This window comes from Lynx canadensis, chromosome A1 (genome assembly GCF_007474595.2).
Source record: "Lynx canadensis isolate LIC74 chromosome A1, mLynCan4.pri.v2, whole genome shotgun sequence".
Lineage (NCBI taxonomy): Eukaryota > Metazoa > Chordata > Mammalia > Carnivora > Felidae > Lynx > Lynx canadensis.
In genome coordinates this window covers 196681532-196703469 of record NC_044303.2, presented here as the reverse complement: position 1 = coordinate 196703469, position 21938 = coordinate 196681532, and the positions used below count along the sequence as shown (strand labels likewise).

General features: G+C 52.9%; 2 protein-coding genes across 3 annotated transcripts in view; both read left to right on the top strand.

The window, feature by feature from the left end:
* The window catches only part of SYNPO (synaptopodin), a 37584-nt gene extending 33547 nt beyond the window's left edge, over nucleotides 1-4037 (top strand). For both annotated transcript variants that reach the window (XM_030329292.1, XM_030329300.1), the window contains exon 3: nucleotides 1251-4037. In XM_030329292.1, coding sequence (XP_030185152.1) covers nucleotides 1251-1943 — 693 coding nt within the window. In that variant the 3' untranslated portion in view covers nucleotides 1944-4037. The remainder of the gene's footprint in view (nucleotides 1-1250) is intronic.
* A 1895-nt stretch (nucleotides 4038-5932) lies between these two features.
* On the top strand, nucleotides 5933-21938 carry MYOZ3 (myozenin 3). The gene is made up of 7 exons (XM_030329281.1): nucleotides 5933-6474; nucleotides 7971-8032; nucleotides 14475-14629; nucleotides 15595-15675; nucleotides 15777-15912; nucleotides 16331-16493; nucleotides 19517-21938. Exons 2-7 carry the CDS (start codon nucleotides 7972-7974, stop codon nucleotides 19683-19685), a joined length of 765 nt encoding a protein of 254 aa, XP_030185141.1. The 5' UTR covers nucleotides 5933-6474; nucleotide 7971; the 3' UTR covers nucleotides 19686-21938.

Sequence of the window (21938 nt, the reverse complement as noted above, 5' to 3'; positions counted from 1 at the left end):
AATCTGATCGAAGAGTTGGATGATTTAGCAGATACAAGCTGGGCATGGATTCCGAAACCAGTCCAAACCAGTGCTTCCGACCGCTTAAGCATGGTGTAGCCTTTGGATGGGAGGTGGTCACCCCCACACATTTCCTGGTGGGACAGAACACAGCAGGCAGTTTTTTACACCTCTGAATTTCATCTTCATCCTTGTACAATGGGTGTGATAATGCCAGCCACCTCATCAGTATGTTGTGAGGATCCAAGGAGGGATACAGGATGAGACTGAAACTTGTAGGCTAGAAGGTCCTTAAATAGGTGGGAAACAGGTACAGTAGTATATAGCAGAGCCGTGCTTTATCACCTCAGAGATGTTCACCAACTCGGCCCCACCAAATCCACACTCCCTGCCCCATGCTGACAAGAAGTCCAGTCGGGGGAGTGTGCCGTCTACGGCAGAATGAGCCAACTCCCTTTGGTGTCCCCATCTGTCACTGGGAACTTCCTCCCTGCTCGGGGCATCCAGGGAAAACTTCGGAGGTGACCATGGCAACCTGGCAAGGGGGTTGGGACTAAGAGGGTCTTTCCCCAAGCCCTTAATAATAATGATCAGTATTTTTGTCTTAACATTTTAAGATAGATAATACAACCATATGTTTCAGAAACCTAATCTTACATAGAAAGTAATACGCTAGAGCTTTACTCCCACCCCCGTGGCTGTGTACCCCACCCTGGTGGCCCCATTTCCTAACAGAGACCCACTTTGGTGAGTTTCCGGTGTATCCTTCCAGTATTTCTTTCCGGTAACTAACACCTCCTGAGCCCTTCCTCTCCTCCAGGGCATCTTCCAATACATGAAACATTCTTTTACACGAGTTATCTCATGTAACCCTCACAACAACCCCCTAAGTCTAGTGCTGGTATTATACCCCCATTTTACAGAGGAGGAAACCGAAGCCCGGAGGCTTCCAGTTGCTTCCGCGGCTGAAATAACTTGCCCAAGTTCATTCAGTAGTAAGTAAAGGGGTCTGTCTCCAGAGCGAGCGTTCTTCACCACCGCTCACCTGCCTCCCCGTTGAGCGCAGGGACAGGCAGCATGGGCTGAGAGCCGGGACCCCTGCGTTTTACTGCAGGCCCTATTCCCCTGACTTGGGGGCCTGGCTTCCCGACTCTGTGCAGTGCACAACCCAGACTCGGTCCCTCCCGAAACCCCGGTCTAGAGGACCCCAGCACTAACGCCTGCCCCCGCCCTCTCTGCTCTCTCCCCAGGACCGCCGGGAGAGCCTGCCCACCTCCCCGCCCTGGACGCCGGGCGCCTCCCGGCCCCCCAGCAGCCTGGACGGCTGGGTGAGCCCGGGGCCGTGGGAGCCGGGCCGCGGGAGCAGCATGAGCAGCCCCCCGCCGCTCCCGCCGCCGCCGCCCATGTCTCCCTCGTGGAGCGAGCGCTCGGTGTCCCCGCTGCAACCTGAGACAGAGGCGCGGCCTCCCAGCCGCCAGCTGCAGGCCCTCCTGGCGCGAAACATCATCAACGCGGCCCGGCGCAAGAGCGCCTCCCCGCGGCCGGCGGGAGCCGAGAGCCTGCGGCCCTTTTCCCCGCCCGGGGCGCAGCCGCCGCCGCCGCCACCGCCGCCACCGCCGCCACCGCCGCCGCGCCTGCGCTCGCCGAAGCCCGCCCGGCCCGGCCCCGTCGCCGCCCCCGGGGCCACGTTCTCCCCGATCCCGCGGAGCCCGCTGTCCGCCGGGCCCTCGCCGTGCGCCAGCCCCCGGAGCCCGTTGCCGGCGCCGCCCAGGCCCTTCCCCTCCCGCCGCTCGCCCACAGACTCCGATGTGTCCCTCGACTCCGAGGACTCCGGCGCTAAGTCGCCCGGCATCCTCGGCTACAACATCTGTCCCCGCGGGTGGACCGGCAGCCTGAGGCTCAAGCGTGGCAGCCTCCCCTCCGAGGCCTCCTGCACCACCTAAAGCCTCCCCCGCTCCCGCTCCATCCCCACCCCGGGAGGGCTGAGCCAGAAGAAGAGTTGTGGGGCTTGGTAGCTCCTGGCACCACATCCCCAGGAGGCCTGGCCTCTTTGGACAAGGGGTCAGGGTAGAGCTCTGGGCCTGGGGCTGGGGTAGTGATCCACGTTTGGGTTCTGGCCCTTATTCGAATCAGTCATTGTGTGACCCTGGGCAAGACCCTTGCTCTATCCGATCCTGGGCTTTCCCATCTGTTTAGTGGGCCTTTGGCCAAGGCAATCTTCACAGGTCTAGATTCCCCCTCCCCTCCCATCAGCACACACACACAGGAACACACGTGCCTTGGAAGAGGTAGGGTGTTGTGCACGTGGACCCCTGGGCTTGCTGCATGCAGTCCGGGGCTCCCTATTCCTCCCTCCCTTCCTGCCTCTGCTCTCTGGAGGCTGGCAAACGAGGGGTGTGTTCAGAAGATCCTAGGCCTAAGTTCCCTGTCCAGGCCCTGGCTTGACCATCCGCCTCCCTGGCACCAAGTCCCAGGCAGGAGCAGCTGTTTTCCATCCCTTCCCAGACAAGCTCTATTTTTACCATGGTGACCTTTAGAGAGGTCTCCCAGGCCAGCTCAAGGTGCCCGGCCGGGCTCCTCTGGAGACAAGAGATGGGAAGATCCCTCCTCCCAGATCCCTCTCATGCTTTCCCCACCTCAGCTCAGACTGCCTGGGCATCTTACCTGCTGCCAGAGAGGAGAGCTGTAAGGGGATGACTTCTATCCCCAGCCCCAGGACTTGGGAGTCCAGGCATGCTACAGGTGCCTCCAGCCCATCTGTCTTTTCTGGGCCCTTCCATGGCAAGTTCTGGGCTAAAATCTGAGCTGGGGAGAGAAGAGTTGATACAGAGCTATCCGCTACCCTGTGGTTTTACCTGATGGCCCTGAGTTTGAGGTTGCCCACTTGGAAAGAGGGAGGCAAGAGTTCCTTGTTATAGGAGGTATTCAAGCAGGAGCCAGGATGCATAGAGGAGATTCTAGTAGGAAGGGGATTGGCTCAGATGACCTCTGAGGGCTCTCCCAGTCCTGAAATGCATTCCGTGGTGTTAGGAAGGGAAGGAGATTGGCGGCAGAGGATTGGCTAGGCAGAATTTGGGGGCAGATGAGAACGGGTGGGTGAGTGAAGGGTTAGACTAGAGTCTGCCTGTGTTTCTGGCTCCTTAGGAAATACCGCATGCTTCAGTTTTAGGCCCCAGTATGCATATCCTGCCCAGATGATGGGCACCGCTTTGCCCCATCTCTTTCCCACTACACTCTGGCCTAGCTAGTGCCCGATGCCCGGTGACCTCGAGAAGCCTGGCTGCAGGCCCTGGCCTGACCCTCAAACCTTGGTGGTTCTCATTCCAATCCCCAGGAGGGACAGGGCATGGGAGAAATGTGGTTGAATTCTATAGTTTCAGCCTCAGGATACTAAGAGCAGGGGAGCATGGGGGGGTGGGGCTTGGAATGGGCTGAGGATCAAAGAGATGCAGGTGAAAGGACACCAGGATGTGGCTAAAGGTGAGGGAGCGAGTGTGATTTGGGGTTAGAGGTAGACTTACCCACGCATCAGATGATGTTAGACCTGGAACCCCTAAGTGAGGCTAGGGAAAGCTGGGCCACAGTGGGAGAGAGTTGGGAGGGGGGCTTTGGAATAAAGGAGTGATCCAAGAGGGTGCCTAGGGCCTAAGGATTGGGAACATAGGCCCTGACAGTGGGAAGGTAAAAGGGTGCTCCTGCTTGGTCAATGATGAGTGACCACATTTACCAAAGTCCCCATCTGTTTCAGAGTTCCTTGTAGCATGGGAGACTGGGGCTAAGGGCCTCTTTCAGAGAAAAGACACTATTGGGCCCCTGGCTGATGCCAAAGCATAGCAAATCCACTTCTGCCTGCATTTCCCCCAAAGAACCAGCAGGAGGCAGCCTTGAGAAGCTGCAGTTCTCCTGGCTGTTCTCTCCCTGTCACTGCCTTCTCCCCGCCCCTATCCTCTCTAACCCACTAGAGACTGCCTGTGTTCTGCCTCTTGCCTCCTGTAGAATTCATCTCTGGCCCTCAATAAATGCTTCCTGTATGCTTCTGCCTCCTGTGTCATTTTCGGCTGTGTCTAAAGCCCCTCCCTTCTCCCCATGGAACAGTCCAAGGGGCTCTGGGTGGATGAGAATGTTTGATACAGGTGGGACGGGAGCTCGGGGAGTAGCGGCCATGAAGAGAGATGGGGAACAATGGAAAAACTCCAGGCCATAGATGAAGTCCCAGGGTTGAAATCTTGATCCTGTCATCTACTAGCTGGGTGACCCTGAATAAGGCCACTCCTTATCCAGCCTCAGCTTCCCTGTGTGTGCAGAATGAGCTGGGCTAGGTGATGTTTCAGGGTGGTATTTCCCAGGCCCTCACCACAAGACACTGTCACTGAAGCAGGCAGGGCCAAGCCGGGTCAGGGGCCAGTGCTCCGGGGCTGTTTCTTCATGGCAGGTTGGGGCTCCATGCAGGAGGAGAAGCCCCTACAAGAGATCCCATGTGAGTCCAGATAACCCTAGTGAGCTCAAGACCCAGATTATCTGGAGTGCTTCTCACCTGAGGGGGGTGTCCTTTGTCTAGAGAAGGGGATTGTGGCCCCACTCCCAGGTGAGGCTGAGCCTGCCCTGGGAACATCCCTCTCCTTCCTCTCTAGGAGCTCCCAGCAGAGGCTGGACGCAGGATCCTAAGGGGCAGAACGTGGACCTCCTGCAGGCCACAGCAGAGCCCAGGCTTCTTCCTATGAGTGTGTCAGAAATACACCCTCTGGGTGGCTCAGTCGGTTAAGCGTCCGACTTCGGCTCAGGTCATGATCTCGCGGTTTGTGAGTTCGAGCCCCGCGTCGGGCTCTGTGCTGACAGCTCGGAGCCTGGAGTCTGCTTCAGATTCTGTGTCTCCTTCTCTCTCTGCCCCTCCCCGACTTGTGCCCTGTCTCTCTCTATCAGAAATAAACAAATGTAAAAAAAAAAAAAAATGCACCCTTGGACAGTCTGTCCCAGCACATGGGTACAGGTGCTGGCCACCCCGGGGCCCAGCACGTCCTTGCCGGTCCCACCCTTCCCTGCAAGTGACCCAGCTGGAGCCCCTCCTGGGCGCAGTCTCCTACTGGTGATTCCCATTCCTGACACCTCAAATCAAGTTTATCCCAAACTGAGCTGAGCATCTGTCCCCACCCCAATCTGTTCCCCTTTTACCTTTCCGAGTCACTCAAGCCAGAGTGGTGTTTTCCTCGCTCCCCACATCCAGCCTCTTAGCAGGACCTGATGATTCCCCAGATACCCCTCAGGTCCTTCTCCTGTCTATTCCTTCTCCTGGGCTCTATTCCTACCCCTGTGCAGCCTCCCCATCTCCCACCTGAGCACAGTAAAATCTTCCCGCCTCCAGTCTGGCCCCCTGCCCACCTGGCAGCCAGAGATATATTTGGAAAATGCCAATCTGACCAGGGCATTCCACTGCTTCAAATTCTTCAACAGCCCTTTATAAAGCACATCTTCCTTTTGAAAAGCCTGCTGTGATCTGGCCCACCTGTCCGCCTCATCTCTCAGCCCCACCCTACCCATCTCTCAACGCTGGGGGCAAGTTCTGGCTCTGCTTGAGGACCCCTGACACTGTTATACACAATGTGGCCTCCGCCTGCAATGCCCGTGCCCCTCGGCCCACTGAACTCCCACTGGCCTTCCAGGCCCAGATCAAATGTCTCCTCTGGGAAGCGCCTTCCCCACCCCTCCACCCCCAGGCCAAGCTGGTGGCACCCTCCCCTGGGTACTCCCAGAGCACTTCCCATCATGCAGCGCAAAGGCTTGTTTACGGGTCTGACTTGGGCCTGGCTGAGCTCCTTGAGGACAGAGCCCTGCCATATTTATCTGCACTCCATAGAGAGAGACTTAGAGAATGTGAGAAGGTGGAGGGAGGGAGAGAAGGGAGGGAGGGAGCAGAAGGAGGAAAGAAAGGCAGGAAAGAAAAAAGGAAAGAAGAAATGAACAAGTCAAGCAAAGATACCAGGGGAGAATTCATTCATTCAAGCATCCATCCATCCATTCATTCATTCAACAAATATCTATTGAATTCCTATCAGGCTCCATTCTAGGCACTAAGGATACAATTAGCAAGCTCAAGTGACTGGCAACTGACTCTCAGCATTTCCAGGTGACTTTGGTGTGTGCATATGTGTGTGTGTGTGTGTGTGTGTGTGTGTGTGTGTGTATACAAGCCCTTCTGTCTGCAAGGGCCTGCTGCCGGGGCACCTGTCTTCCCTGGGGCCTGGTGCTTTTAGCATCTGTCCCTGGATCCTGTTGCAGCCCGAAATAAGGCTGTGAGCCACGACAAGGCAGGAACGATTCTTGATTCTTCTCAGCTGAGGCCAGAGCCGGCTGCAAGGGCACACCCGGCTCCGAGGACCACTAACACCTACATGACTACTCAGCTCTCAGCTTCCCGACAGAGGTGCTAATCTTGAGGGTCTGACCCTCCCTCCTGCACACTTCGGTTCCATCTCTCAGGTACCAGGATCTTAGGGGAGCTCGAGGAGCTTCGGGGCGTGGGCAGAGAGCATGAGCCCCGGCCCCCAAGCAGAGGAAGGGCCCTGCGGAGGGGCTGGGGAACCGGGGGCCTCAAGGAAGCTCAGTGCCTGAGTTGGGAGTGGAGAGATTCTAAGCTCTAGGCCACTTTAGGTTGAATGAGGAGGGGTGGCTGGGATTCGAGTTGGGCATTGGTGATGGCTCTGCACAGCATTTCAAGATCTTTAGGCTGTGGAAGGGAGCAGCGCCCGTGTCTGTAAGATGAGAGCCCTTCCCAATGTCCGTGCCTGTCTGTAAGGGGGGTGTTTATCAAGAAACAGACCCGTGCACTGTAGACTCCTGAGTGGTCACGGTCAGAGCACTCTCCCCTAACTCATGGCCCTCCCCCCAAAAGCCTGTAGACATGCTCATGTCTGATACAGTTTGTGGGGCGGGCAGGGGGTTGTGGATGCCCCAAAGTCTATCTGTGGATCCCATGATCTAGCTCACCCTCCTTATGTAATAAGGGCACATAAGAGGAACTGAGGCACAGAGTTGGAGAGCTACCTGCACACAGTTACAGAGGAAGTCAGGGGCACGGATTGGACTCCAGGTTGCCCAGTTCAGTGCCCACCGACCAGGGGCCATGTGTGGGTGTGGGGTATAGATAGAGGCAGACTTTTTTCCAAAGGAAGGCGTGTAGAAAAACCTGGAAGCAAAGCACAAGGGTGGGTAGTCTGTCAGGAGCCTCAAGGGCTCTGCCTTCTCTCCTGGGGGCAAATCAGGGAATCTGGACTTGGAGCCTGCAGGGATCCTCTGGGGCTCTAGATCTCTTTTTGTTTGTAAATCTCCTCCAAGATCCCTGGAAAGTGCCATGAGATGCAAACTGGGGGGGGGGGGGGTGGAGGAGGAAAGAGAGAAGGGGTGAGGCAGAAGAGAGCCCCCTATAAGTCAGCTGAGGGAGGGGGCATAGGGAAGGGGGACGATGGGTCTCTCAGCTTCCTTGGACCAGCCTGTGCCCTCAAGCCTCCAAGCCAAGTATTGGGGATAAAAGGACAGGACCAGCCTTGTAGACCCCAGACTGACAACCCATCCATACCCCCCTCTCCCTGACTTAAACTTCCATCTTCTTTCAGCCTCTGATTAAAAGCTCATCTGAGTGGATGACAGTCGTCTGAGACCCCCACCTCCCCTACCCCTCACGTCCCAGAGATCAGCCCCTAAAGAAAGAGTGCCTCCCTGACAACCTGTGAAGCACATTGTGTGGCCTCTCACACCTCCCTTGCCTTCCCTGGACCTCAGTCTCCTCCTCTGTATACAGAGGCCCCAAAGCCCTTTCCAGCTCAGACAGCCCTTCCTTGAGACTAGGGTGGACCAAGGCGGTTCAGGGCTGAGGCTGGGTGGACCAGGGACTGAGAGGAGGTCTGGCAGGGACTAAGAGGGGGTCTGGGGGTGGATGGAGGAGGGCTGGCCCATTTGCAGGCATCTCTCTTCCACAGGATGATCCCTAAGGAGCAGAAGGGGTCCGTGATGGCTGCCATGGGGGACCTCACTGGACCAGGTAAGGTGGACTCAGCCCTTGTGGGTTCCTCCGACCCCATCCTTTCCTGGTCCCAAAGTGCAGCCACGCAGGCCTATTGGCCCGAGGCCCGGGCAAACAGGTGTGAGTTCCAGGCCAGCCCTGAGGGAGTGCCTGTGGAATCTGCCACTTGGGCTGGGAAGTTTCCCGAAGCGTTGGGAGGGGCCTTGCCCTGACACCCACACACCCAGGAGCTGAGACTGAATGCCCTAGACTGGGCCCTGGGCCCAACTAAGTCCTTACCTCAGCCCCAAGTTGAGCACTGAGGGCTCTGGTCCCAGATCCAGCCTAACCGTGGCCCCAAGCTCCCCGTACACTTGCCCTTGCTTCCTGTAACTGTGGGTTTCACCGAGCCCCTGTGGCAAGAGACAAGGTGGCGGGGAGAGTAAGGCAGGCTGGCAAGAGCAGGCTCCCCAGGGTGACTCAGACCATTTCACTTAAAAGCCAGCTCACCCAATGAAGAAATCATCTAAAACACATGTGTATCACCATAGAAGACCCCTTCTGGAACTCTCCGCGTAATTCTGGAGTCTGTTCATTTGGCCTACGTCAGGGCATTTCAAGTATTTAAAAAAAAGAATTCAGCCAAGTCCTAGCTCTCAGGCTTTAGTGTGAATGATACTGAAGTGGTGTTGCGGGTTCAAGATGCAGAGTCCCAGCCCCCTACCCCCAGGGATTCTGATTCAGTGGACCTGGAGGGGGGCCACACATTCACCTTTCAGGTAAGTGTCCTGGTGCACGTGGACAGCAAACCGAGCTCCGGTAAACCCTCATCAATGGACACCACTGCGGTTTTGCCCCATGCAGGGTTCTAAGAAGTATTTAATCATGTTAAATGACTTTTTTTTTTTTTAACGTTCTACTTATTTTTGAAAGACACAGAGAGACAGAGCGCGAGCAGGGGAGGGGCAGACGGAGGGAGACACAGCATCCGAAGTAGGTTCCAGGCTCTGAGCTGTCAGCACAGAGCCCGCCATGGGGCTCGCACTCACAAACTGTGAGATCATGACCTGAGCTGAAGTCAAACGCTTAACCAACTGAGCCACCCAGGCTCCCCTAACCATGTCGTATGACTTTATATGTGAGTGGTCCTAACCTGTTTTGTGTGTTCTTGCCTCCTTTTGTTGGCATCAAGTTTTTCTTTTTTTTAACTTCATGATTTCAAGTGCTAAAATATGCCAACTTGATGAGGTATTGATGCTCTAACTAGAAGAATCAGGCAATGCTTTATCTTTCCCTTTGTCTAAGTAATTAGTTGCGGCCCCCCCAAATGTGGACACATATCATTTATGCCAGACTGGAAATGTATACGTTGTTGACTATCGCTAGGGTATTAACGCAAGACAATTCTGAAACTAAAGAAAAGTAGAAAGAAAAAAAAAAATCTCATTGTCTCACCATCAGAAGACAGCACTGTAAGGTGATGATAATGAAAACACTTACCATTATTATGTACTTACTCTGCATCAGATCCAGTGCTAAGGGCTTTTATGCTCTATGTTATATACATAAACAACAACTCTGTAAGTTAGATATTATTGTCCCTGTTTTGTAGATGAGAAAACTGAGGTTCAGAGGAGCTAGGTGATCATGGATGTAGTAGTCAATAGAGCTGAGATTTCACTCCAGATCTCTGTCTCCAGAGCCCTCTTCCTTACTACATGGTTGTACAAATAATACATCCATTTTATAAGACATTCAGACAAAACAGACATGAATGACTTTGAAAGTGAAAGTTCCTCGTAATGGGACCATCTGGAGATAACCACTGTTAGCATAATGGTGTAAATCCATTTTCCGTTCATATACAAACGTATTTATATAAACGCAAATACATGTGGGCTAAGTACTATACGCTGGGTTCTTTAGCTTGCTTTTTTTTTTCCACTAGCAGCGTACCAGAGACTTCTTTCCCTCCTGCTATGATTTCTCTCCACTCCCTCCCCCTGCTCCCCCAGCACGTAATATAGTCAGCATATTGGTACACACACACCTTACTGGCAGTCGTGAAGGCTCATCTCAGGTTGGACCCTTAGGAACAGAGTTGAAGATTCTCAAGCAAGTGACTTACTGAGGTTGGACTCTCAGGAGGAGGGAAATGACGGGAGCGGGATAGGGTGGGGGAAATTGCCAAGCCAGGATATGGGCTCATCTGTAGCCCAGGTTCAGTCTGACCTTGTGGGGGCTCCAGGCCCCCAGAGTCCACAGAATTCACCCTGCCTTCAGCGAGGGGGCCGTGAGCACTTCTGCTCAGCCAGGCAGCTCTCTGCAGAAGGGGCCAGTTGTGACACGGAGCCACTGAAAAAGGACATCTGGGCAGCACCCCCACAACACTGAGGCCCGGTTTTCACAATCTGAACCCTCACTGCCGTAAACATCCTTGTGTACATAACTTCAGGCATGCTTATTCAACTTTTCTCCCTAAGAATGAAAGCCTACAAATAGAATTGTTTCCTTAAATAGATTTTATCTGTAACGTTTTTGTTTTTGTTTTTTACTGTCGAGGTCAATTCATCTGGATAATATTTGACAGTATGATGCCAGGGGACTTTTTATTATATATTTCGGTATAAATAGTCTTTCATGCTTTTAAGTATGCAATATCTTTTCTCATTAAAAATTAGTGTGATTTCCAGCCCTCCTCTTCCTATGTCCTGTATGTAGTCACTACTAATATTTGGCACGTCTCCATGCAGATTTTTCAATGTGTGCATAAACAGATAGTACTTATTTTTTAAAATATGAGTGCAATCCTGGAATACAGATTCTTCTGAAACTTGCTTTCTTCCCCCTCTTACCCTACAATGGATCTCTTTCTGTTCCTAACATGTAAAAGGTGCGCTCTCTTTATTTGCTGAAAGAATGAAAAAAAGTTATCAGCCTCCTTTTTTAAAAAGGCTGTTTGGATCCCATCGAGTGGAATGAATCACAGCACCTGCCTGGGCCTCGATGCCGCCTGGTGGCCACATCAGGCCTGTCTCCCCGTCCCATACTATTCTCTTACACAACGTTGGCAACCTCTCTCCCTAAACTCCCAATGCCTCCTCCCTTATCCTCGTTCCCAGCTGATGACCTTGCTTCCTATTGCACTGAGAATTACGGAACCAAAAGGGAACCGCTGTTTGGCGTTCCCTGTTTTTCTTCCCCACGTGGTGGCTGACCTCTCCGTGCACGTGTCTGAAGCTACCCCTTCCAGTTGGGCACCAGATACCCTCCCTGCCCCTCTCTCCTGCCCAAGGACATTCCTCCATTCTGCCCTCTCTCTATTGCATTGTCAAAATTTCCCATCAGCCAAAAAGCATGCTTTTACTTCTCCCTCTTAAAAGCAAACAAACACCTCTTGACTCTACAGATGCCTCGGGTCCTGTAGAGCGTAACTCCTCAACGTTGTTGTCTATACTTTCTCCCCTCCTTGCTCGCTGTCTTCATTTTATTAAGCTCATTTCCAAACACACAAAAATAGAGAGTGCAAATCCCCGTGGCCCTCCTTTCATTCCTGGAGTCCAAAGCAAAACCCAAAGAGCCTGTCATTTCATCCCCCAATACTTCAGGAGGCATCCAAAATAATGAAAAGAGGGGGGTCTGGGTGTCTTAGTTGAGTGTCTGACTCTTGATTTCAGCTCAGGTCATGATCCCAGGGTGGTGGGATTGAGCCCCACATTGGGCTTTGTGCTGAGTGTAGAGCCTGCTTGAGATTCTCCCTCTCTCTCTCTGTCTCTCTCTCTCTCAAGTTGTTAGCAACTTTGGCTTGATAACCAGTGCCACCATCAACTTTCTTCAGTTTTCTAGTTTGTTTTAATGAGCATCCAAAGAAGGACCACTGTTTATTTGGTGGCTGCGTCTCTTAAATCTCTTTTAATCTACACCCTACCCCCCGCCCTTCCGGCCCTGTCTTCTTCTTTTTTTTTTCCATGTCATTCACTCCTTTGAGGAACCCAGGCCAGCTGCCCTATAAAATGTCCCACATCCTAGATTTGGTTCATTGCTTGCTCGTGGTGTGGCTAAAATGTTCCCCTGTCCATTTTCTCGTAACACTTTCCAATAAGGTTTTCACGCCCAAATACTCCATGGAAACTACTCTTGTGAGGGTGAACAATAATAACCCCATGACAGTAAAGAGGACGGCCAGTATTCGGCCTTCCTCCTCCTCACTAAGCAGAAGCATGTGGCTTCGTGATCAACCCATCTTCCCCGAAACACTTTCATCACTTGGTTTCCAGGGCCCCACACTCTGGATTTCCTCCTGCTTCACCGGGCTCCCCTTCCCAGGCTCCGTGGCTGGTTCCTCACCTCCTCCGTCTGAATGCGGCAGGCCTGGAACTCAGGCTTGGGATCTTTTTACCCATTCTCACATCCCCAGTGATCTCATCCAGCCTTCCAGCTCTACATACCGTTTATAGAGCTGGAACACGAACCTCCGTGTATCGGATTTTAGAGATGGACAACTCTGGCCACGCTGTCCCCCCCCCCCCCGTATCCCTTTCCTGTCAGTGCCCTCACCACTCCATCACTCCTTGCCTCCAAAAGCCTTCCCTTGTTGGGAAGTGTGTAACAGTATGTGTCGGGCCCTGAAACCATTAAGGATAGCCTGGAAACCCTCTCCATGGCTACGACGACTCGTCCTAACTTTGAGAAAAGAAGTAAATGTAATAGTCTTCATCAAACAACAAAGACAATGACAAATACCGTTTGTAGGCCCACGATGCCCCAATGTGTATCTCAGGTCAGTTTGTCCCGTGAGCACTAGGCTCACATATCTGGTGCCCTCCTCGGCTTCTCCGTTTGGGTGTCATCGAGGTTCTTCGATACCTTATATTCTGCAGACAATTAAGGGGATTTAAATATGGATTAGGGATTGTATGAAATAAAAATGTGTTCACTCGCACAGGTGGCGATCTCTTACTATTATTTAAATTCAAGTTAGTTAACATACAGTCTTGGTTTCGGGAGTAGAACCCAGTGACTCATCTCTAACATGTGACACCCAATGCTAACCCCAAAAAGTGCCCTCCTTAATGCCCATCACCCATTTAAGCCATCCCCCTCCCCCTTCCCCTCCTGCAACTTCAGTTTGTTCTCTGTATTTAAGGGTCTCTTATGGTTTGCCTCCCTGTTTTTATCTTATGTTTGCTTCCCTTCCCCTATGTTCATCTGTTGTGTTTCTTAAATTCCACATATGAGTGAAATCATGATATTTATCTCCCTCTGACCTATTTCGTTTAGCATAATACATTCTAGTTCTGTCCACACCGTTGCAAATGGCAAGATTTCTTTCTTTTTGATCGCTGAGCAATATTTCATTGTATTCCAATATACCACATCTTCTTTATCCATTCATTAGTTGATGGACATTAGGACTCTTTCCATACTTTGGCTATTGTTGAGAGTGCTGCTATAAACATGGGGGTGCATGTGTCCCTTCGAATTAGCATTTTTGTATCCTTTGGATAAATGCCTAGTAGCGCAATTGCTGGGTTGTAGGGTAGTTCTATTTTTAGTTTTTTGAGGAACCTCCATACTGTTTTCCAGAGTGGCTGCACCAGCTTGCATTCCCACTAACAATGCAAAAGAGATCCTCTCTCTCCGCATCCTCGCCAACATCTGTTGTTGCCTGGATTGTTCATGTGAGCCATTCTGACAGGTGTGAGGTGATATCTCATTACGGTTTTGATTTGTGTTCCCCTGATCATGAGTGAGGCTGAGTATCTTTTCATGTGTGTACAGGTGGAGATCTTCAACTGATAAAACCAAGTCACAAAGCTTGTATAACTATGACTTCATTTTGGCTGAAAACTCATACATGAATAGGTAGTCTTTAAAAAAAGATATGAACGGACACACACTAAGGTGTTAAAAGTGGACATCTCCAGGTGATAGAAATGGCATTTTTCTCTTTCCCCTTTATATCTGTATTTCCTTTCTTCAATGCACATATATGCTATTTTTATAATAATAAAAGGCTATTTTAAAACTGAAAGAACAGACGTCTGACACTGAACTCCTGATCTTGCCCCCTCTCACCCTCCTCCTGCCCTCCCCGCCTCAGTGAGCGGCTATGCCTTCCTGCCAGTGGCTCAGGCCAGAAAGTCCCCCTCCTCCCCTCGCATGGCTCACACCCATGGCTTACCGTTAGGAGATATCTACAATCTGACCATGTCTCACAGCTCCCACCACTGTGGGCAAAGAGCTGCCGAGGACATTCGTGGAAAAAATACAAATGGCCAGAGAACATCTGGAAGAACTCAGTTTCACTGAGTGTCAAACACATGCACATTAAACTCTGCGAGCTCATTTCTGCCCCCCAGGCGGGCTAAGATTCCGCGGCATGGTACTGGAGCTGCTCAGAGGAGGTCACTTGGAGGCTGGCAGCCCCGAGTGCCCTGAGGGTTTGGTGGTAAGAGCTCCCTCTGGCCTCTCTGAGCAGTCCCTTTGCTGGACCTGGGCAAGAAGCTGAGCGTGCCCCAGGACTTGATGATGGAGGAGCTCTCGCTACGCAACAACAGAGGATCCCTCCTCTTCCAGAAGAGACAGCGCCGGGTACAGAGGTTCACCTTTGAATTTCCAGCCAGCCAGAGGGCGGTGAGTTAGCCCCCACCGTGCTTACCGGGGAACAGAGGCTCTGTTAGCCTAGAGCCAAGCCTAGAGCCAAGCAGCGAGTCAGATGAAGACCTTTGGCCCCCGGGGAGCCCCTCCACCTCCAGCTGGAAAGGCTGTGACGTTCCCATTGGCTGGAGCCCCTAACTTGCTGTGTGATCCTAGAAAAGCATGACCTCTTTAGGGCGCCTCTCTGTAGACGCAAAACGGAGAGCGGACCGGGCAGGGCGAGCTGTGGGGTGAGGAGGGCACTCTGGCTCCTACACAAAGTGCTCTGGGTTGAATTGGCAGTGAGCAGGATTTAGATGAGACTTGGGCTTGACCTCAGAGAGAGAACACAGAGAGAGAGAACGGAGAGAGAACCTAAGAGAGAGAACTCCTTCTCTTCCTGCCTCTAGAAGAAGGAAAAGGCCAGAAAACGGTCTGCTGGTAGAGACAAGGACGGCTTATCCTCAGGCTTCAAAGAGTCCACAGGTAGTTTCAGTCACTCAGGGGCATTCCACTCATACGCCACTCCATTTCTGGACTAGACAGGGGGTGACTGAGAGGGGACGATGTGGCAGGATGCACAGGAGTAAAGACGACAAAACACCTGCCTTCGCGAGGTGCCTGAGACAGCGCTAGCCACGCACTTCACATGTATCTCGTTTCATGTTCATAGGGCCCTGTGAGCTGATATTATCATCATCAGTACTTCCATCTCACAGACAAGGAAACAGACTCAGGAAGGTTATCTGGCCAGGGTCAATATTAGAATAGCAACTAACATATAGAGCCCATCTCCCTGTCCCTGGCACCGAGTTTAGCGTTCTACGCTATTAACTCATCCCCCCTACCCTGCATCCCCGGGATGTGGGCACTAAGATTATGTGCCCCTCCCTTTTTCGGTGTTGGGACAACCCTGGATCTTTGCCCCACTGAGCCTCCCTGTGGTCTATTTGTGCCAACAGCTGGTGGACCGAAGCGCCAAGGGGAAGGTGACAGGAATAGCGGGAACAGCGGAGGCCAGCCCCCTTAATGCCCAGGGGAAGGTGAGCGTGGAGGGAGCCCCGGGAAAATGGGGGAGTTCGGGGGAAGGAGCCAGGAAGCTCGGGCCAGTCTGCGGCCTCTGAGCGCCCGCTCCTGTGCCCAGGTTGCCAACGGCCCCGAGGGGCAGAGCTGCAGCTCCGAGCTCCACATCTTCCGGGCCACGCCCGGGGGCCCCGAGGTGGCCCAGCCCTCAGCCTTCCCTGCGGAGCGCCCCCGCAGCCCCAGCGCCCTGGCGCCAGGTGAGTTCAGCTCCGGGTCCTGGGACCAGGGCTGGGGGACCCAAGCGTGGCAGTGCTCCAGGGTGGGGCAGGGACAGCGCCCAGAGGGCTGTCTAGTCCACCTCCCTGACCCCTCATGCCCCTCCACAGATCTAACACAAGCCCAGAGAGGCACAGCAACGTCCCCAAGGTCACAAAGCCAGCCAGAGTCTACGCCCCGACTCGAGATGCTGGTCCTCCTTGCTTCCAAGGATGGGGAAGCCTCAGTCCCCTTTGCTGGCGCAACTTTGGCATTACATCCCTCCCACTCCTCTATCCCAGCTCCAGACTTCCCTCCCCCAATCATATCCACCAGGTGGGCGGGCGTGGGGGCAGAGGGAGAAAAGCCCCCCGGGTGCCCCAGCCTGCCTGCCTCCTACACGCCCTGCTCCACCTCCAGGCTATGCCCAGCCACTGAAGGGCGTCCCGCCGGAGAAGTTCAACCACACGGCCATCCCCAAGGGCTACCGCTGTCCTTGGCAGGAGTTCATCAGCTACCGGGACTACCAAAGCGATGGCAGAAGTCACACCCCCAGCCCTGCCGAGTTTCGAAATTTCAACAAGTAAGGATGGGTGGGCAGCTTGGGGAGAGGTCCCTAGGGGGTGCAGGTGCCTGGCACAACACAGTAGTGGCTGCATTTCCCAAGCCCTTGGACATGCCAAGCTCTATCTGAACACTTACACGTTGATTGAGCTCTTGCTAGAACTCGGTAGAACTCTTGCCTCAGCACATAGTAGGTCTGCAGTAAATGTACAGGGAGTGGACGGGTGAATGTGCCACACATCTCGGTTTCTGCATACAACAGGGTGGGGACGTGCCTCAGTGTTTTCTATTTCGCCAGTGAAGAGACCCACTCAGGAACACCGACAACCTGCCCACAGTCATGAGGCAAGGAGCAGGGCTGGGATCCAAGTCTGGGTTAGTCTGACTCCAGAGCCCAGGGTCTTATTCTCCCGCACTCCTGGTGCCACCCCTTTGATGGATATCCTCCCTAGGTAGGGGCCCTGGATCTCATTACTCCTAGATCAGCTCAGCCTTTTCCTCATGTTCATCAATGGTCTGGAAGAGGTCTAGAAATGGCTTGAGGCTCTATCAGAGTGGGGGATGGCAGTGAAACGTTGGACAGCAGAGGTGAGAGCCACAGAAGAGTGGCTTGTACTATTCAGAGCGTGGGGCCTCAACATGGGCTTAAATGCAGACTCCTTGCTTAGCTGTGTGACCTTGGGCAAGTGACTTAACTTCTCTGAGCCTCCATTTCCCTGTCTGCATCATTACAGAATCTCTTCATAAGTTTGTTGTGAGGCTGGCATGAGAAGTCATAGGCAAAGTTTCTGGCAAGGAATAAGCTGTCAATAAACAGTAGCTATTGGTATTAGGAGTGGTAGTTACAGGCTGAAATGATGGTTGGAAAAGCTATTAGGGAGAACTGAAAGGGATAAACTTAGTGTGCTGACCTAGGGGCCCAAAGACAAATCATAGGAGTCAAGACAGGAGTCTGGCACTGGAGGAAGGCCTTGGGCTGGGGGATGCATTTCAACTGCAGTCGGCTTCTTCGGTCTGATGCTATTTCTGAAAAATGCTCCTCTGGCTTTGGCTGCATTAAAGTGAGAAAGGGGAGGGTCCACCGGAGGAGGCCAAGGTCCAGCTCTTCTGGCCCAGACCACATGCGGAGACAGTCTGACAACTGGGGGTGACCAGCACTGAAAAGAGACTGCTCAGAAGGGAGGTGCTTGCCCTCAAACAGCTGATAGCCAGGAGGGCCCCTACAGGAAGAATTGTGCCCAACAGGCACCGTGTGAGCCACGAGCCATTGGCAGACGTTCTGGGGTTTCTGCCAGGCAAGACTGCGTTCTCCCTCCTCCGGGGGCCCTCAGCTCCTGCCTGCCCAGCTATTTAAAACCCTCAGCAGACATTCAGTCCCGGGCGCTGGCTTCCAGGCTGGCCAAGTCGAGTCATAGCCCCATCTATCTCACACTGCAGCTATGACAGGCTGAAGCACCTTCCCATCAGCAGAAGGAGGACCTTCGGGGGCCCTGAGCCCAGGCCCCGTCTGAGACAGAAGGGCCAACTGAGGCTAAGAAGGGGGGGAACAGCAGTGTTGGTGGCCAAGCTGTGCTCAGGATCCAGGGCTCTGGGCTTCTAGTCAAGGGCCGAATCGTGAGGCCTGTGCAGCTTGGAAACTGCCCAGCCTGTTCCCACAGGGCCTGGCTGTTGCCGCCACAGCCGGGGTGGTCCGGGCAGTAATGCTATACTGGCTGGAACCCAGGCCGGGGCCTGCGGTCTGCCTTTCTACCCCCGGGGGGCAAACACTCCCCCATTCCCATTGGTCCTGGGCTTCGAGGAAAACACTACACAAGCAATGCTTTTTAACTTGTCTTAAAATGAAAAAAGTTTAAAAATAACATACTTATATTCTCTTAAATAAAGACACACACACACACACACACACACACACACACACACACACTACAAATAAAGAGAGGGCCCTTTGTTCACCATCCTCCAATCCCAGTTCCCTTCCCAAATGGAATACCGTTGTCAGGTTGGTGTGTGTTTTCAGATCATTTTCTACCAGCAGCTACATTCTGATAGGGGATGGGATTGTTTTATGGATAGTGGGCATTTTCAAACTTTGTATTTCATCATGTAACTTGCTTGCCTTTTTGACTCAACAGTATGCTTTTGAAATCTACATAATACAAACAGATCTTTTCATGCCTTTTAAGCTGCTGTATGGTATTCCACCATGTGAATATATATTTGTCTTGTCCATTTCTCTGCCGTGGACATAGGGGCTGTTTCTGGTTTGTCACCAATCACTGCTTGTATCCGTTTGTCTGTGCACGTGCTTTCCTAAGCCGTATGCTCACAGGTGCGATTGCTGGTTGACAGAGTCTGCACATGTTTAGGTGAAAAAGATGCTGCCAAATTGTCCTCCAAGGGAGCAGCACCAATTTACCCTCCAACCAGCAGTATCTAAGTGAAACTTTGCCCCCACCACCTCATCAACTTTGCCCCCTTATCAAATTATTTCTTCTTACCAGTCTTATGGGTGACAAATGGTGCGTCTCCTTTATAAACTCCAAGCAGGCTCTGCACGGGCAGTTGGGACTTGAACTCACAAACCATGAGATCATGACCTGAGCTGAAATCAAGAGCCGGTTGCTTAACCAACTGAGCCAACCAGGGGCCCTTCTCAGTGCTCTTTCTAATCCTCTCTTCCCTCTCTAATTCTCCCCTGTTCTAAGGGGAGATGAGCAGAGCAAGGAAAAACCCCATTCCAGCTCTTTTGGCTTCTGGAGCTTAATACTTAAGGGGTACCTAGAGTTTTGTCTGGGACCAGCCAATTCTAGCTTTGAAAATTTCATTCCCATTCCCAAGCAACAAGCCATCCGCACTAGAAGGAGACTGGGGAATGGGCAGAGCCAGAGAAACCTGTTAAAGACAGTACAGAGCCTGGAATAGGTGGGGAAATGGAGGCCCAGAGGGAGGCACGGAGGGGGCCCCACATCGTGACCCGCATGTCAGTGCTCTGCCATCCCTCTCCCACACAGCCCACCTCTTCTGCTGCTCTTCTCTCCCCAGGACCCCGGTGCCCTTTGGAGGACCCCTGGTTGGGGAGACTGTTCCCAGGGCAGGCACCCCCTTCGTCCCGGAGCTCATCAGTGGCTTAGAACTCCTCCGTCTCAGACCCAGCTTCAACAGAGTGGCCCAGGGCTGGGTCCGCAACCTCCCCGAATCTGAGGACCTGTAGCCCCAGCCTGAATATTCAATTCCCTTATCTTGGTGTCCGGGTGACATCTTGGAGCCAAGACTTGGGGACAGTCCCTAAGTGGGGTGTGTTTCCAAATTTCCCGGGGATGATGTTTTGAACACAGATTTCTGGCCTGCCCCAGACTTGCAGCATCAGAATCTCCTGAGTCGGGGAATCTCTATTAGTAACCAACACTCCCAGGAGACTCCAGTGAAACTCGTCCATGGTTTGTGTCTTTAGGAATCCAAGCCACCAATGAATTCACATCCATGCCACCACCCCTCCCTGCTCGTGTACTCTAGCTTACACTCCTCCGGCGACAGGGAGCTCACTAGCACCTGTTTACCTGTGGATAACTCTGATAACTAGAAAGCTTTTCCTTTTATTGAGATGCAGTTGGCCTTCATTCATGTGCTAAACATTTGCTACTTACCTACTATGCACTGGACACCCTGCCAGCCCCAGGGAGAGTGTGTGGCGAATAAGCCCAGGCTGTGGCCTAGAGGAAGAGAGGACAGTAGGGAAGACAGCTTTGGAAAGCAGTAAATCGTGTTAATTTTCCCTACAGCACACTAACTGGGGAATAAAGTGCCGTGAGGCAGAGGAGGGGGTCCCTACCCCTGGGTGTGGGGTGGGGTTCTGGGCCGCTTCTCAGAGACTTTGAGTGGGACCCCAGAGGAGGAGTGAGAGCCGTCACGGGAAGAGGGAGTGATGGGGAGGGCATTCCTGCCGAGTAAACCAGCACGTGCGAAGTGCGGAATTGTGCACAGGTGGAGGTGTTCTGGAGAAAGGAGAGGGCTGTGTTGGAGGGGTGAGGGCCACCATGGGGCGTACTCTGCTAAGGAGATGGGGGCAGTTTTTAAGCTGGGGAGTGATGGGTCTTGCTAAGTGGGGCAAAGATTGGAGGGGACTGAGGCCGGGAGCCAGGAAGCCTACAGAGAACAAGGTCTGGACTAGGCAGGTGGCCACGGGGATGGAAAGAAGGGGCACGCCTCTGGCCACCTTCTAAGACAGGTGCAATGTGGGGCACCTATAAGGACTCCTTCTTTCTTTTCTCCTTCTGCTCACCATCCTGAGCAAGCCTCAGGGTAAATCATGTCCTAGTTTCTAGCAGGGGTAGTTCAAGGGCTGTGCTCTAGCTCATTCGGAAAAGGAAAGAAAGGAGTGCCTCTCAGTTCAAGTGATGATGGGGAGGACAATGATGACGATGGTGCTGGTGGCTGCTTTTTATTGGGTGCCTCAGTGCTTGGGCTGGTAGTAGACTCTTCACATGTCCTATTTCTTATTTTCAGTACAACCCTGAGGAAAAGGTATGGTCCCATTTTACAGATGTGGATATCCAGGCTCAAAAGAAGCGGCTTGTTCAGGGACAGAGCTAAAATGGGAATCTGTCTAATTCTAGTGGCTCTCCCTTTTCACTGCACTGGGTGCAGGCCAAGGCCCACTCACTCTGGAATCATCTAAGCATGGTGTCCCGCCTTAGGGTTTAGAGGTAAAAAGTGCACTCAGGGTAGTCAGACCAGATGAACTGCTACTGTCAGCCGTGTGAACTTGAACAAGCCATTTCTCATTGGTGGGCCTGTCTCCCCCCCACCCCCCCCCCCCCGTAACACGAGGGCAAGACCAAAAGCCCTGTGTAGGGTTGTTGCGAGCACAGTGATGGCCACATACCTAAGAAGCTCTCAGTCATTCTTAGATTCCGTGCAGCCCCTGCTCTTGACTGGAAGAGATGTTCTTGTAGCAGATGCAGCTTGAGAAGTTGTCTGCGAGAGACCATTGGGATCGGTAAAGCTTAAGCCTGAAGGAAAGCCTCTGATCACTGCAGGGCTCCCTCTGGACATGAATTACCTCCTCACCGCCCCCCCCAACTCCCCGCACCCCGCCTCCTTCTGCCTCTTCCCTGACTCCCTCTCTTGGGGAGATGAGAAGGTGAGAAATCCAGCTAATTCCCAGGGTGCATGGGATAGTGGTTGCATTTTGTTCTGGACTTCTACTTCACCCCACACATTCTCAAGGGGCCAGCAGCCCATTAGACTTGCTTGCAATTAACGTGTTGTCTTGAGTTTGGGGGCTGCTGTTTAAAGCCATGTTTGCACGAGCTGAAAACCAACCATTAAAGTGTCTGTCTCTGCTGTGTCCTGGAGGGTGATGGCCACCACCAGCTCCAGGAGAGGAGAGCTAGCGGAGCCGGCTGCTCCCAAAAGCAAATCCTCACTCTTTCTTCTTCTGATAATATGACTTTCACTGATGTTG